The 14,679-nt window shown below is 38.1% G+C and overlaps 1 protein-coding gene across 1 annotated transcript in view; it reads left to right on the top strand.

Moving 5' to 3' along the window:
• Positions 1–14,679, top strand: part of MAP3K7CL (MAP3K7 C-terminal like) — a 61,259-nt gene that overhangs the window by 33,369 nt on the left and 13,211 nt on the right. The window contains exons 3-4 of the mRNA XM_053705983.1: positions 8,482–8,543; positions 11,676–11,791. Of these exons, the coding sequence (XP_053561958.1) occupies positions 8,482–8,543; positions 11,676–11,791 (178 nt within the window). The remainder of the gene's footprint in view (positions 1–8,481; positions 8,544–11,675; positions 11,792–14,679) is intronic.

The following is a 14,679-nucleotide window of genomic DNA, read 5'->3' as shown; positions in this document are numbered from 1 at the left end:
GCTCTGGGTGCGCACAGCTGAATTAGTTGGCTGTTTGAGTTTTTATATTACCACATAGCAAGTCAGGATGTGGGTAAGTACCTGCAGAGTCTGAAAGATCCTAATCGAAGTACCATACTCCCATGAGCCACTAAGACTCCAACCATCGGAAAAAGGTTCTACTGGGCAAAGATCGTATATACCAAAGCGACGGAATCCTGAGAAAGAAATCAGACCCTCTTGTTTGAACCGGTATACCTGGGACACTTGGACTAGTGGGCACTACAGACAAGACAAAGATACTCCTTATATGAACAAACCTTACCTCATACGATTGGGGTAACATCTGGTAAGGAGACATCCTTTCAACTATCTATATATCCGAATAGACAAGTTACAGAACTTTAATAAGACTATTGCATTTGCAAAACAAGACAACCATTAATATATTAGAACTTTCTCAATTCTGAAGGTGCACTTAATTACCAACTACAGTGTTTACCATATCATTATTATTGTGTAAATAATTGGTGTAAATAATTTTTTATTTCGTTGCGCTGTACCAACCAGACATATCCGTTCTCTTTATCTATTATTTCCACCCATTGTGCTAGGGGTACACATTTCGTCTGGTTTAGCTGCACAATACCACACCTCAAAACATCAGATATCTACTGACATACATATATACTTTTTAATCTACACTAAGTCACAGATATCCAATTCAATACTGAACACTAGACCTTTTGGAGCGCTGGTCACCCATACCCTTGCTTTCCATATATATATATATATATATATATATAATATATATATATATATATATATATATATATATATATATATTAGATAAATAGATAGATATAGATAGATAGATAGATAAATAAATGCTTAAAATATGCTCTCATGGAGATTTAATGATGTACATTTTCATGTTGACAATAAATAGGTTCTAAAAGTTGAATTAAGAAGACATTTGAAAGGAAGTGGTTATTTTTCTTGATTAAAGAATATATAATAGTTTAATGTAACACTATCATAGGGCTGCATTAAAGGGGCAGGAAACCTCAAATTTTACTTTCATGATTTAGATTTAGATTAGAGTTTAAAATACAAAAAATAAAAACTGAGTTTCATTATCATTATTACTTTGTTCTGTTTTTATCAAGTGTTGAAAAAAAGATAGGGATGTTCGGGGGTGGCCGTTAAGTGTTATGAACACTAGATGGCATCAGTTCTGAAAGAATGCTTTTAACAATGTCATACACTTTGAAGAACACTAGATGGCATCAGTTCTGAAAGAATGCTTTTAACAATGTCATACACTTTGAAGAACACTAGATGGCAGCAGTATTTGCTGCTAGACAGTTCTCCAGACCTGTGCACACTATCTACCTAGGTATCCTCTTCAACAAAGAATACTGGAAACATTTTTTTCTAAAATTGTAGGCTGTATCTGAAATATGAAAGAAAAATTGTGTTTTAAGATTTAAAACGATAAAATATAAATTACATATTATGAAATTTAAAGGGACACTGAACCCAAATTTTTTCTTTCGTAATTCAGATAGAGCATGACATTTTAAGCAACTTTCTAATTTACTCACATTATCAAATTTTCCTCATTCTCTTGGTATCTTTATTTGAAATGCAAGAATGTAAGTTTAGATGCCGGCCCATTTTTGGTGAACAACCTAGGTTGTTCTTGCTGATTGGTGGATAAATTCATCCACCAATAAAAAAGTGCTGTCCAGAGTACTGAACTAACAAAAAAGCTTAGATGCCTTCTTTTTCAAATAAAGATAGCAAAAACTAAGAAAAATTGATAATAAGAGTAAATTAGAAAGAAACAAATTGGGTTCAGTGTCCCTTTAAGTAAAAGAAAGATGCAAGGTCTTTATATATTATTGATATATATATTATTTATCAGATAATGTACTGATATTATTTAGGTTAACATATTTTTCTTTTGTGATTCAGATAGAGCATGAAATTTTAAGCAACTTTCTAATTTACTCCTATTATCAAATGTTCTTTATAATCTTGGTATCTTTATTTGAAATGCAAGAATGTAAGTTTAGATGCCGGCCCATTTTTGGTGAACAACCTAGGTTGTCCTTGCTGATTGGTGGATAAATTCATCCACCAATCAAAAACTGCTGTCCAGAGTGCTGAACCAAGAAAAAAAGCTTAGATGCCTTCTTTTTCATATAAAGATAGCAAGAGAACGAAGAAAAATTGATAATAGGAGTAAATTAGAAAGTTGCTTAAAATTGCATGCTCTATCTGAATCACAAAAAAAATTGGGTTCAGTGTCCCTTTAAAAGCAAACCACACAACCCAGAAAGAAAACAGAGCTCACATTTGTGGACAAAAAAATAAATAAATACAAAAAGCAATTTTAATATTGAAAGAAATTGCATCACTATAAAATAAAATCACTCAAATACCAAATAAAAAATAATACTATTCATAAAAAGTTGCAGCAATATCAATATGTTCCAAATCCAACAATCAAGTAATGAACTATACTAGTAGAAAATTATACTAATGAAAGCTGCAACAATGGTTGTAGCACTCAGGAGTCTGGCCAGACTCGCTCCTCACAACGCGTTTCAAGGCCACGTCTCTTCCTCAGTGGCAACTTTTTATATCCTGCAAGTGTTGTTTTTATATTTTATTTAAGTACTTGTGATTGTATTGTTTATATTGATGTAATTTTCCTCATCTAACTCTGTATTAACATCTTTCTAAATCTTGCAGTCCTCACCTCCTGTTTCTCAACCTCCTACCCTTCTAGATTGTAAATTCCCACGGGAAAAGGGCCCTCAATCCCTCCTGTATGTGTTTGTAAATTTTGTCCTGTATCTTACAAGTCTTGTATTGTTTTTTTTAAATGAATTGTATCTATGGACAGCGCTGCGGAATATGTTGGCGCTTAATAAATAAAGTATAATAATAATAATGTAATCTCTGTTTTTATTTTGGGTTATTAAATGAATAATACATTTTAGAAGTACTCTCATTTAGGTTCAAAAAAGAAAAAAAAGTGAGTTTACATTTCCTAAAGATTCTTTTTTATATCAGTAAGGGGCTGTAGGCATTTTTGTAGGGTTTGATTACCAAGGGGACTGTTAATTTCCTATTTCAGACTTATAACATTGATTTAAAGGGACATTAAACCCAATTTTTTTCTTTCATGATTCAGATAGAGAATACCATTTTAAACAACTTTCTAATTTACTTCTATTATCTAATTTGCTTCATTCTCTTGATATTCTTTCCTGAAAAGCATATCTAGATAGGCTCAGTAGCTTCTGATTGGTGGCTGCACATAGATGCCTCATGTGATTGGCTCACCAATGTGCATTGCTATTTATTTAACAAAGGATAGCTAAAGATTGCAACAAATTAGATAATAGAAGTAAATTGGAATGTTGTTTAAAATTGTATTCTCTATCTGAATCATGAAAGGAAAACTTGGGGTTTAGTGGCCCTTTAAATTCCTTTCTTACTACTATTTAAAGGATGTGGATTCACTAAAGTTTAATAATTTTGCACAAATAAATATCAAAACTTTGATGTTCTTAGTTTATATGCTGCCCTTAGCACTGGGAAATCTGTTGGCTCTCCCAACATTTGTTTATAAGAGGTGAAAGGAGTATATAGGGGTTATGTACCCCCACTAGACAACAAAGGATCTGTATGAAAATTAATAACTAAATATTTTGCTGAGCATCATGGGAAGGCACCATGCAATAAAACAAAAACTGATAACCCCCCATCCCCAACCAGAATCATACCACACTTCTGCCTGACACCAATCTATATTTTAAAGGTGGTGGGTCATATATTTGAATTACTTATTCTTATGCTTTTAGCTTGCAAATCCCCTTTGACACATTTGAGAAGAAACAATGACTGGGCATGCATAGCATCACCCAGTACACCCTTAAACCTTCAGTCGCTTCCAAACAAATATTTAATAAGATCATACTTCTTTCTATAAAATTAAATTTGGCAAAATTCCCCAAGCCTGAGATGAGTTAGGACTGATTATAAAATATCCCTGACCTCAGTTTATATACCATTGTCACTTATGTTATTTCAGAGGAAGACATTTAAATATTTCACTGTCCCCAATTTGGGATTGAATTTGGCGATTATTCATGCATTGTCATCAATCTTTAGTTTCCTTTACTTGAGTAAATACCTTGCCTATTTAATATTAAGTCATGTTTGGTACTGAAGGAAGCCATTATGCAAGCAGTAAAAGGTTACGTAACTTTATTAAGAATAAACTTTACATAGTGTGACCATATTGCCGCTTTAAAAAGGGACACATATGAAAAATACTTATGTCAGGGCTGTTTTCAGGGCTGTTTAAATAAATGTTTTGTATAAGAGCCCTGACATATGTATTTTTCATATGTGTCCCTTTTTAAAGCGGCAATATGGTCACCCTAACTTTACAGAACAAAATTTATATAATTAAAATCTATATAAACAAAATAAGATTTCAACAACGCAGCAAAGAATGAAAAACAGGTGGAACTTCATAACAGAGAATAAACATGCTCACTTGGAGTAAGAAAATAAATAGTGACAGAAAAACTAGTTCAGTGAGCATACACTTTGTACTTGGGGTTGGTGAGATGACACTAGAAACTAGGCAAGTGAGCTGACACTCTATACTTGAAGCTTGGCAGCAGACAGACACTTTGTACATGGGGTTGGTGAGCATACACTAGAGACACTAGAGACGTGCAGTGACGTCAGAGGCTGGTAAGGCAGTGGATAGGATACTCCTTCATTCTTTAGATATCCTTTGTTGAAGAAATAGCAATGCACATGGGTGAGCCAATCCCATGAGGTATCTATGTGCAGCCACCAATCAGCAGCTACTGAGTATATTTAGATATGATTTGCAACAAAGGATATCAAAAGAATGAAGACAATTTGATATGAGATGTAAATTGGAAAGTTATTTAAAATTGCATGTTCTTTCTAAATCATGAAAGAAAACATATGGGTTTCATGTCCCTTTAAATGGTGTCTTGGAAAACTGGTCAACTTAGTAAACATCTGATTTTATTCTAAAGGATTGTAACATAAACTCTTGCCAGATAACAAAATGCTTGCTCTGATTATGAGATCTAGCAATCCATGCCCATTAAAATATGTTTAAAACATACTTTTGACTTTAATGCTACAAATTATGCTTATAGATTCTTTCATTATTCAGTAAATATAAAAATGTCTTGATCCAGTGGCGGCTGGTGAAATTTAAAGATGGTGCGGCGCTTGACCCCACCCCTTTAAATAAAGCCACACCATCAGATGGCACTACCAATTAATTAATTAAATAAAAGGTAGACAGAAACACAGAAAAGCACTCGGGGAGAGGGAGAGAGAGACGGGGGAGAGAGACACAGAGGGTTAGAGAGAAAGAGAGAGAGACACAATCGCATACAGAGGGTTAGAGAGAGAGACACAATCACACACAGAGGGTTATAGAGAGAGAAAGAGAGAGATACACAATCACACACAGAGGGTTATAGAGAGAGAAAGAGAGACACAATCATATACAGAGGGTTAGAGAGAGAGAGAGTAAGAGAGAGAGAGACACAATCACACACAGATGGTTAGAGAGAGAGAAAGAGAGAGAGACACAATCACACACAGAGGGTTAGAGAGAGAGAGAAAGAGACACAATCACTCACAGAGGGTTAGAGAGAGAGAGAGAGAGACAATCACACACAGAGGGTTAGAGAGAGAGAGAAACACAATCACACACAGAGGGTTAGAGAGAGAGAAAGAGAGAGAGACACAATCACACACAGAGGGTTAGAGAGAGAGAAAGAGAGAGAGACACAATCACACACAGAGGGTTAGAGAGAGAGAGAGGCACAATCACACACAGAGGGTTAGAGAGAGAGAAAGAAAGAGAGACACAATAACACACAGAGGGTTAGAGAGAGAGACACAATCACACACAGAGGGTTAGAGAGAGAGAGGCACAATCACACACAGAGGGTTAGAGAGAGAGAGAAAGAGAGAGAGAGAGACACAATCACACACAGAGGGTTAGAGAGAGAGAAAGAGAGAGAGACACAATCACACACAGAGGGTTAGAGAGAGAGAGAAAGAGAGAGAGACACAATCACACACAGAGGGTTAGAGAGAGAGAGAAAGAGAGACACAATCACACACAGAGGGTTAGAGAGAGAGAGGCACAATCACACACAGAGGGTTAGAGAGAGAGAGAGAAAGAGAGAGAGACACACAATCACACACAGAGGGTTAGAGAGAGAGACACAATCACACACAGAGGGTTAGAGAGAGAGAGAGAGAGAGAGAAAGAGACACAATCACACACAGAGGGTTAGAGAGAGAGAGAAAGAGAGAGAGAGACACAATCACACACAGAGGGTTAGAGAGAAAGAAAGACACACAATCACACACACACAGAGAGAGAGAGAGACACAATCACACACAGAGGGTTAGAGAGAGAGACAATCACACACAGAGGGTTAGAGAGAGAGAAAGAGAGAGACACAATCACACACAGAGGGTTAGAGAGAGAAAGAGAGAGAGACACAATCACACACAGAGGGAGAGAGAGAGAGAGAAAGAGACACAATCACACACAGAGGGTTAGATAGAGAGAAAGAAAGAGAGACACAATCACACACAGAGGATTAGAGAAAGAGAGATACACAATCACACACAGAAGGTTAGAGAATGAGAGAGAGACGCAATCACACACAGTGGGTTAGAGAGACACATAAGGGATGAGAGAGTCAGAGGGGGAGGAAGAGAGACAGAGAGAGAAATAGACCATGGGGGAGAACGACACATTAGGAGAGGGATGGATGGATAGATAGAGAGAGATAGAGCGAAATAGAGAGAGACACACACACACACACACATAAGGGGGGGGGGGGTTGAGAGGGACCACTGCATTTTTAAGTAATAAAACAGCAGATCTACAGAGAGTTTAGAAAGTGAGACTATAAATTAATGTGAAGTACAGAGGCAAGCTGCTAAGGTAGTGGGTGGGTGTAAATTTTGAGTAAACAAAATACAAAAACGATCCTTAAACTGCTGTAAAAGAGTAAAAAAACACTAAACCACATTCATTAAATTATCATTTTCACTAACAGAATCCCTTTCAGCAAAATCTAAGGTTGCAGAACTTACTTCCATAAGATGTGGCTAAAACACTGCTCTCTGCATCTCTTCCTGGCTGCTCTGTAAGGAAGTGACAGTGGCACATTCCAATGCACTTGGAGGGGTAGTACAGAACTCTCTTTTTCACTTTAGCAAAGCTGGCAGCTTCACAGGACAGCAACAAAATAAATGAAAGTTGTTTTTTCCGTTTTTGTTTTGTTTTATATCATTTAACATCCAGCCCCAACCCTAAGTTCCACTTACTAATGCCTCTCACTGGATTGGGTCAGCCCAAATAGGACTGCCTCAAATAAAGCACTTATGGGCCATGAAATGATCTTAACCACTTTCATCCAGTAGGTGGCGCAGCATGTTGTGTAATGGTGGGCAGACCTGATTGTGCCTCTCCATTGCACAACATGTAGATTAAAAAAAATGCTGGGGAAAGAAAAATTGCAATTTTTTTTACATTTTTTTTTTTTTAAAGCCAATAAAAAAAATATATATTATTGCCCATATGAGAGGTGAAGCTCTGCCTCACCTGCCTCTAGGGACTGCACATCACTGCAAGCTAGGTAAATGAGCTGACACTCTATACCTGTAACTTGGCAACAGTCATATGCTTTGTACTTGGGGTTAGACAGTGAGCAGACATTAGAAGCTAGGCAAGTAAACTGGCACTCTATACTTGAAGCTTGACATCAGACAGACACCTTGTACTGTAAGTGTAGATAAGAGACAGACATGCACAATATAAGTTTTACTGAAATGTAACACTTTAAGGGACAGATGAATAGAAACACTTTGCGTACTTGATTGTAGAATCTACAATAGACTGAGATGCATACGCTGGCAGACACAATACACACTAGAGAACAACAGGAACCAATAAAAGGTGTGTTGTACAACCTTGCTACAGTACGTGAAAAACATAGAAGCCAGACAATACAGATGGAGAAGAGATAGGTAGGACACCTCCAAACACCTTCCTGTAGCAAAAGGTGGCACAGGAGGCCAAGGATGGTTGAGATAACAAACGGATGCTAAAGGCTGTGAAACAATCAGATAAAGAGTCAGAGGATGCTGGCCTTTTACATTACACTATGTATTATAGCTGTTCTACTTGCACATGGGGCTAAGAGTTAGGGGGAGATTTATAAAGCAGTGGATACTGCTTGCTCCGCCCAATGTTTCCGCTCATCCGCCACCTCTGTATTCTTTTCGCTTACATTTTCTTGAATATAGCCCAATTGGCAATATAAGCTTTATGATAATTATTAATCTGCTTGTGTTAAATGATTTCTTATAGTTAATTTTGCTTACTTTTAGATGAATCATCTACAGAGAATGTCTTTCCCCTTGCGTTCCCAGATCTAGATCAGAGGCTTCAAGTAAGTGTGGTTGAAGACTGTAATGGATAACTTAATAAATGTTTTATGACTGATAAACACACAAATAACTCCATTATTACTAAAACATGTCCAGGGGTACAACTCCAGATATAGGTAAGGTTGCAGGGTATCTTCTGTTTGCTGTTTTCCCTCTTTGCCCCCACCCCAGAGTGCTCTTGTGAGTTGCAGTCACCTTGTTTGTCTATAAAATACATACTTATAGTTCCTCTTTTTTCCCCAGGGTCAGAAAAAGTAACATGCACAGTCTTAGTTCTGTTTTTACATAAAGCTTCAAAAAGTGGTTCACACATTCTTAAAGAATTAAGCGCAGCAGATCAAAAATATATATGTACATGAACATAAACATATATACAGGTGGCCCTCGTTTTACAACGGTTCAATTTACACCCTTTCAGAATAACAACCTTTTTTTCCAGTCATGTGACTGCTATTGAAAAGCATTGAGAAGCAGTGCATTTATTAAAATAGCCAATAGGTGGAGCTGTCTGCTTGTGTTGCAGCAAAGCCAAGCAAGCTGAAATTAATCAGTTTAACCAGACCTGAGCTATCGATTTCAAAGGAACAAGATCTTTCTGTCTATAAAGCAGTCCAGATTGGAATGCATAGAAAGAAATGTTTGCAGAAAAATGCAACTGAAGTCTGTGTTGTGTGATTATTTTATTAGGTTTATAATGCTGTTTAGCAAATGTTTTTGTTCATTTCACTTAGTTTAATTATATATTCTGTGTTGTGTGATTATTTTATTAGGTTTATAATGCTGTTTAGCATTTAAAGTCTTCATTTCAAAGCTTTAAAAATAATGTATTAGGTATTACTTATGACAATTTTGAGAGGGGCCTGGAACCTATCTCCCTCACTTCCCATTGACTTACATTATAAACTGGTTTTCAATTTACAACGGTTTCGATTTACAACCATTCCTTCTGGAACCTAACCCTGGCGTAAACTGAGGGCTACCTGTATATATATATATGTATGTATGTATTTATGTGAATATACACATATTAACACATAAATATATATGCCTATAGACCACAATGTAAAGGCACTTTTCAGTGCTGTTTTTTTCAAACACTCCACACCCGCCAACTTTAACCCCTAAAAAGTTCTTTGTGCAGCTTTTTTTTTTAATTGAAAATCTTAAATTTATTTATTTTAGCGTCAATTGAGGCACTTTTGAAAAATTAACCAGAGATCTGATCTCTGCTTAATTTTTGGAGCACTAATTGCTACCACAAACTCGCAGTAGCAATAACCAGTCACTTGTAATGCCTAGTTATGTATCATGAATAGCCTCTAAGTCATTTTCTTCTGATTCATATGGGTATCTCTGCTACTAAGGTGAGTATCATATTATTTGCAATTCATATTAGCTATATCAGTGGTGTCAGATGGATTATAAATCTTGTACACCTACAAAAATTTGGGAATGCTGAGGAAACAATATGGGCTAGATTACAAGTGGCAAGCTATTGTTAGCGTGGGCAACGATAACTAATATTGTGACTGTGCTAACCTGCATGCATATTATAAGTTGAACGTAAACACATTTGCTAGAGAGCAAACTAATTTTGCGTGTCGGGTTTGCCTGAGTGAATATGATATGACTCGCTGTATAGAATCAGGTCTGTCCGACATCGCTTGCACAAGCATTTCTGGTGCCAATTGGCCGCTAGCAGGTGGTGTAAATCATCCTGATCGTATTCAAACGAGCGGATTGCAGTCCGCCACCTCAGTGGTGGTGGACGAGTTAAGGAGCAGCGGTCTTAAGAACCTCCTGGTTCTGGCGAGCCAAAAAGCTTGTGCGGAATAAGCAGCATCCGCTGCTTAATAAATCGGCCCCCTAGCGTAAAGTGTAAGGGTTAAAAAAAGAAAAGTGCACCAAACAAAACATAAATACATTAAAAATAAAGTGTTACGCTCATATATACTTTATCTTATAGCTATTATTGATATAAATATTATTAAACATTTTAATTTAGAAATAGAATGAAACATATCCTTCTATGTGAAGAACATTGGAATGTAAAATGTTTATAAGTAACATTGGGTTTAATGCTTTAGGTCTAACGCTGTGTTGGGTTAACGCATGAGTGATAAGTGTTAGGCTTTTTTCTTTAGCGTGCTCTATTGGAGTCTATGGAGAGAAAAGGTTAACGCAATATCCGTAGTCCCGAAGTTAGCATGCATTGGGTCTTTGTTCACACACAATTTACTTTTAACTTGTAATACGTACACTAACCCACCAGTGTTAAAATTTTATTTTGAGCAGTGTTTGCGCACGAGCAAAAAAATAATAATTAAGTGCTAATCTGACCCGATGGGTCAGATTAGGTGCTAATCTGACCCGCAAGACCTAGCTGAATGCGGAGAGAAATGAGCTGCTGGTGCAACGCCGCCCCCTGCTGACTCGCGGCCAATCGGCCACCAGCAGGGAGGTGTCAATCAACCCGATCGTACTCGATCAGGTTGATTTCCGGCGATTCCTGTCCGCCTCATCAGAGCAGGCGGACAGGGTTATGGAGCAGCGGTCTTTAGACCGCTGCTTCATAACTGCTGTTTCTGGCGAGTCTGAAGACTCGCCAGAAACACAGGCCCACAAGCTCCATTCGGAGCTTGATAAATGGGCCCCTATGTGTGTAATGTGAAAAGTGTTAGGTTGCCATGCTTTTTGTGTGTTATTACTCATGGATAATCAAAACTGTGAATAGTAAAACCCATAGAAAACGAGAACACCATGTATATTTGTTCTTCTCTTTAAAGCATACACACATAGGCTTGTCAGAATTTCTCTACAGTTCAAAGCAAAGATAGAAAAGATACACTTAAGGGTTAAGCTTAACAAATAATACTTGGAAGATCTTTTTTAAAAAAAAAAAAATTCTAGAAAAACCTTTTATGAACTAGATTCCAAATTTATAGGGCAACACAATGTAACAATGACTCATTACTTCCATCGAATACGTCTGGTGTAAGGATACATATTTATACAATCCCCATACTTGACTTTGGGACTCCACACTGTATAGGTGCTCAATATATAGCCAATGTTTTTTATGGAACTGTTTAAAGTATTCACTAATCTGTGTTATTCTTTTTTGTTTCTTGCAGCCGCTTCCACCATGTAACACATCTAAAGAATCGATGCAAGTGTTTAAACAACATTGTAAAATTGCTGAGGAATACCATGAAGTTAAAAAGGAAATTGCTCTTCTGGAGGAGAGAAAGTAAGGACTGTGTAAGATAAATGAATGTGGTTAATGGCATAACGACTGATAATATTTTAATTAGATTTTCTCTATTTTTGAGGCTTTGTTATCAAATAGAATCAAAAAGTCTGGTTTACCATTTAGTAAAGTATAAATAAAAAGAGAGAAGCGCTCAACCTGGGAACGAAGAATAGCATAATAGCTTGTTCTATGGCTAGTTACCACCCTAGAAGCAGCCTCTTTTTGCTCAATGTGTGCCTTTCACAGAGAAGAACTTTCCTGTAGCATATCAGTCTGATCCTGACTTAACAGTGCAGTCCAGCCCCGAAATACCAGGCAATCCCTCTCTGAACAAGAGAAACAGCAAAACCCCAGACGTACGTTTCGGCCTGTTTTGGGCCTCGTCAGTGAGGTGCAGCCATATCCCTCTAGGCACACTGAGCAACGGGTCCATGTCTGGATTACCGCATCACACTTAGGGAGACTTCCCTAAGTGTCATAATTTGCATAAATAAAAAGAGAGAAGCACTCAACCTGGGAACGAACATTAGCATAATAGCTTGTTCTATGGCTAGTTACCAGCCTAGAAGCAGCCTCTTTTTGCTCAATGTGTTCCTTTCACAGAGAAGAACTTTCCTGTAGCATATCAGTCTGATCCTGACTTAACAGTGCAGTCCAGCCCCGAAATACCATGCAATCCCTCTCTGAACAAGAGAAACAGCAAAACCCCAGACGTACATTTCGGCCTGTTGTGGGCCTCGTCAGTAAGGTGCAGCCATATCCCTCTAGGCACACTGAGCAACGGGTCCACGTCTGGATTACCGCATCACACTTAGGGAGACTTCCCTAAGTGTCATAATTTGCTTAAATAAAAAGAGAGAAGCGCTCAACCTGGGAACGAAGAATAGCATAATAGCTTGTTCTATGGCTAGTTACCACCCTAGAAGCAGCCTCTTTTTGCTCAATGTGTGCCTTTCACAGAGAAGAACTTTCCTGTAGCATATCAGTCTGATCCTGACTTAACAGTGCAGTCCAGCCCCGAAATACCAGGCAATCCCTCTCTGAACAAGAGAAACAGCAAAACCCCATATGTACGTTTCGGCCTGTTGTGGACTCCTTGCCCAGTGTGCTTAGAGGAATGTGGCTGCACCTCACTGACGAGGCCCATAGGAGCCCGAAACGATTGTCTGGGGTTGTCATGTTCCTTGTTCAGAGGAGAATTTCCTGGTATTTCGGGGCTGGACTGACCTTACTTGGCAGGATCAGACTGATATACTTCAGGAAAGTTTTCTTCTGTGAAAAGCACACTGGTCTAAAAGAGGCTGCTTCCGGGTGGTAAATCGCCATAGAACAAGCCACTGAGCTGTTGTTCATTCCTGGTAGAGCGCTTCTCTCTTCGTATGCAAATTATTATGACCCTGGGGAAGTCTCCCTATGGATGATGGGGGAAACCAGACATGGACTCCTTGCCCAGTGTGCTTAGAGGAATGTGGCTGCACATCACTGATGAGGCCCATAGGAGGCCGAAACGATCGTCTGGGGTTGTCATGTTCCTTGTTCAGAGGAGAATTGCCTGGTATTTCGGGGCTGTACTGACCTTACTTGGCAGGATCAGACTGATATACTTAAGGAAAGTTTTCTTCTGTGAAAAGCACACTGGTCTAAAAGAGGCTGCTTCCGGGTGGTAAATCGCCATAGAACAAGCCACTGAGCTGTTGTTCGCGCTTCTCTCTTCGTATGCAAATTTAGTAAAGTATCCCTGCAGCACTACCTGAAGTAATATATACACAGCTGTGTTGGGTAAGGAAGGACAACTTCAGTTTTAATGGTGCAAATAAAATAATTTCCATGAACTCTTTCAGTACCGTGAATTTCAGAGAAAAACTTGCCCAAAGTACCAGAGAATTTTTAGCATTTTTGCTATCACCCCATTTAAACCGAAATAGAGCCTTTTTTATTTCCCTATCAAAACTATATATATATATATATATATATTAGACAACCCATGGTATTGATCTAGGCCCATTTTGGTATATTTGATGCTACCATTTTGCCACCAATTGTGATTATATTAAAGATTTTTTTTATATTTCTTTTTTAAAAATTTGTAGTGTAGGGAACCCACCTGCCTGACCCCCCCCCCCTAAAAAACAGCTCTCTAACCCTTCTCTCTCACACTACCCCCACCATCTTTGTTATATTTATTTTATATTTAATAATTATTTTTTTATGTAGTGTTGTGGACCACTTTGCCCTCCTTCCTCCAACATTGTGTGTCCCCCTCCCCCTCCAGCCCATCGTTTCCATAGCTGTAGAGCCCCTACCCTCCCTCTCTCTGCTCTAATATATTTTTCTGTAGCATAGTGAACACCAACCTTCCTACCACCTCCTCTTTGGGCTGATCCACTGCTCTCACTTGGCACCAATGATCATTGTTACAAAGAGTGACACAGACTGTGTCACTCTCTGTAACCATCGGTGATATGGCTTCATATAATAAGGGAGCATGATCAGCACTCCCTTACTATATGAAGGCATGACTTCTGCCCCCGTTGCAGTCTCCGCTGTCTAAGCTGACAGCTGGGACCACACCATGCGCCATAGTGTTGAGCGTAGTTGCTACGTCAACACAGTATGTTGGGTAAAGTATTGTGTGACGTAGTACCTATGTCCAAATGGAACAAGAGCTTAAACCCTATCAATGTCCTTATTTTTATAGGACAATCCCCTTGTACCAGCAAATTTCTCCCATCTCCACCATAGGTCACTCATGTTTGCCAAGTTCTGCTTGTAGCTTTCTTTTATTTATTCACTGCTGACCAATTTCACATCCTTGAGCTGGAGCTATTTTTAGTCATTCTTACTCAATTACATTTACGCATGAAATCAGTGTCTTTTTCTGGTAG

This window comes from Bombina bombina, chromosome 3 (genome assembly GCF_027579735.1).
Source record: "Bombina bombina isolate aBomBom1 chromosome 3, aBomBom1.pri, whole genome shotgun sequence".
NCBI lineage: Eukaryota > Metazoa > Chordata > Amphibia > Anura > Bombinatoridae > Bombina > Bombina bombina.
Note: the sequence above shows the minus strand (reverse complement) of the source record. Positions and strands in the feature narration are given on the sequence as shown.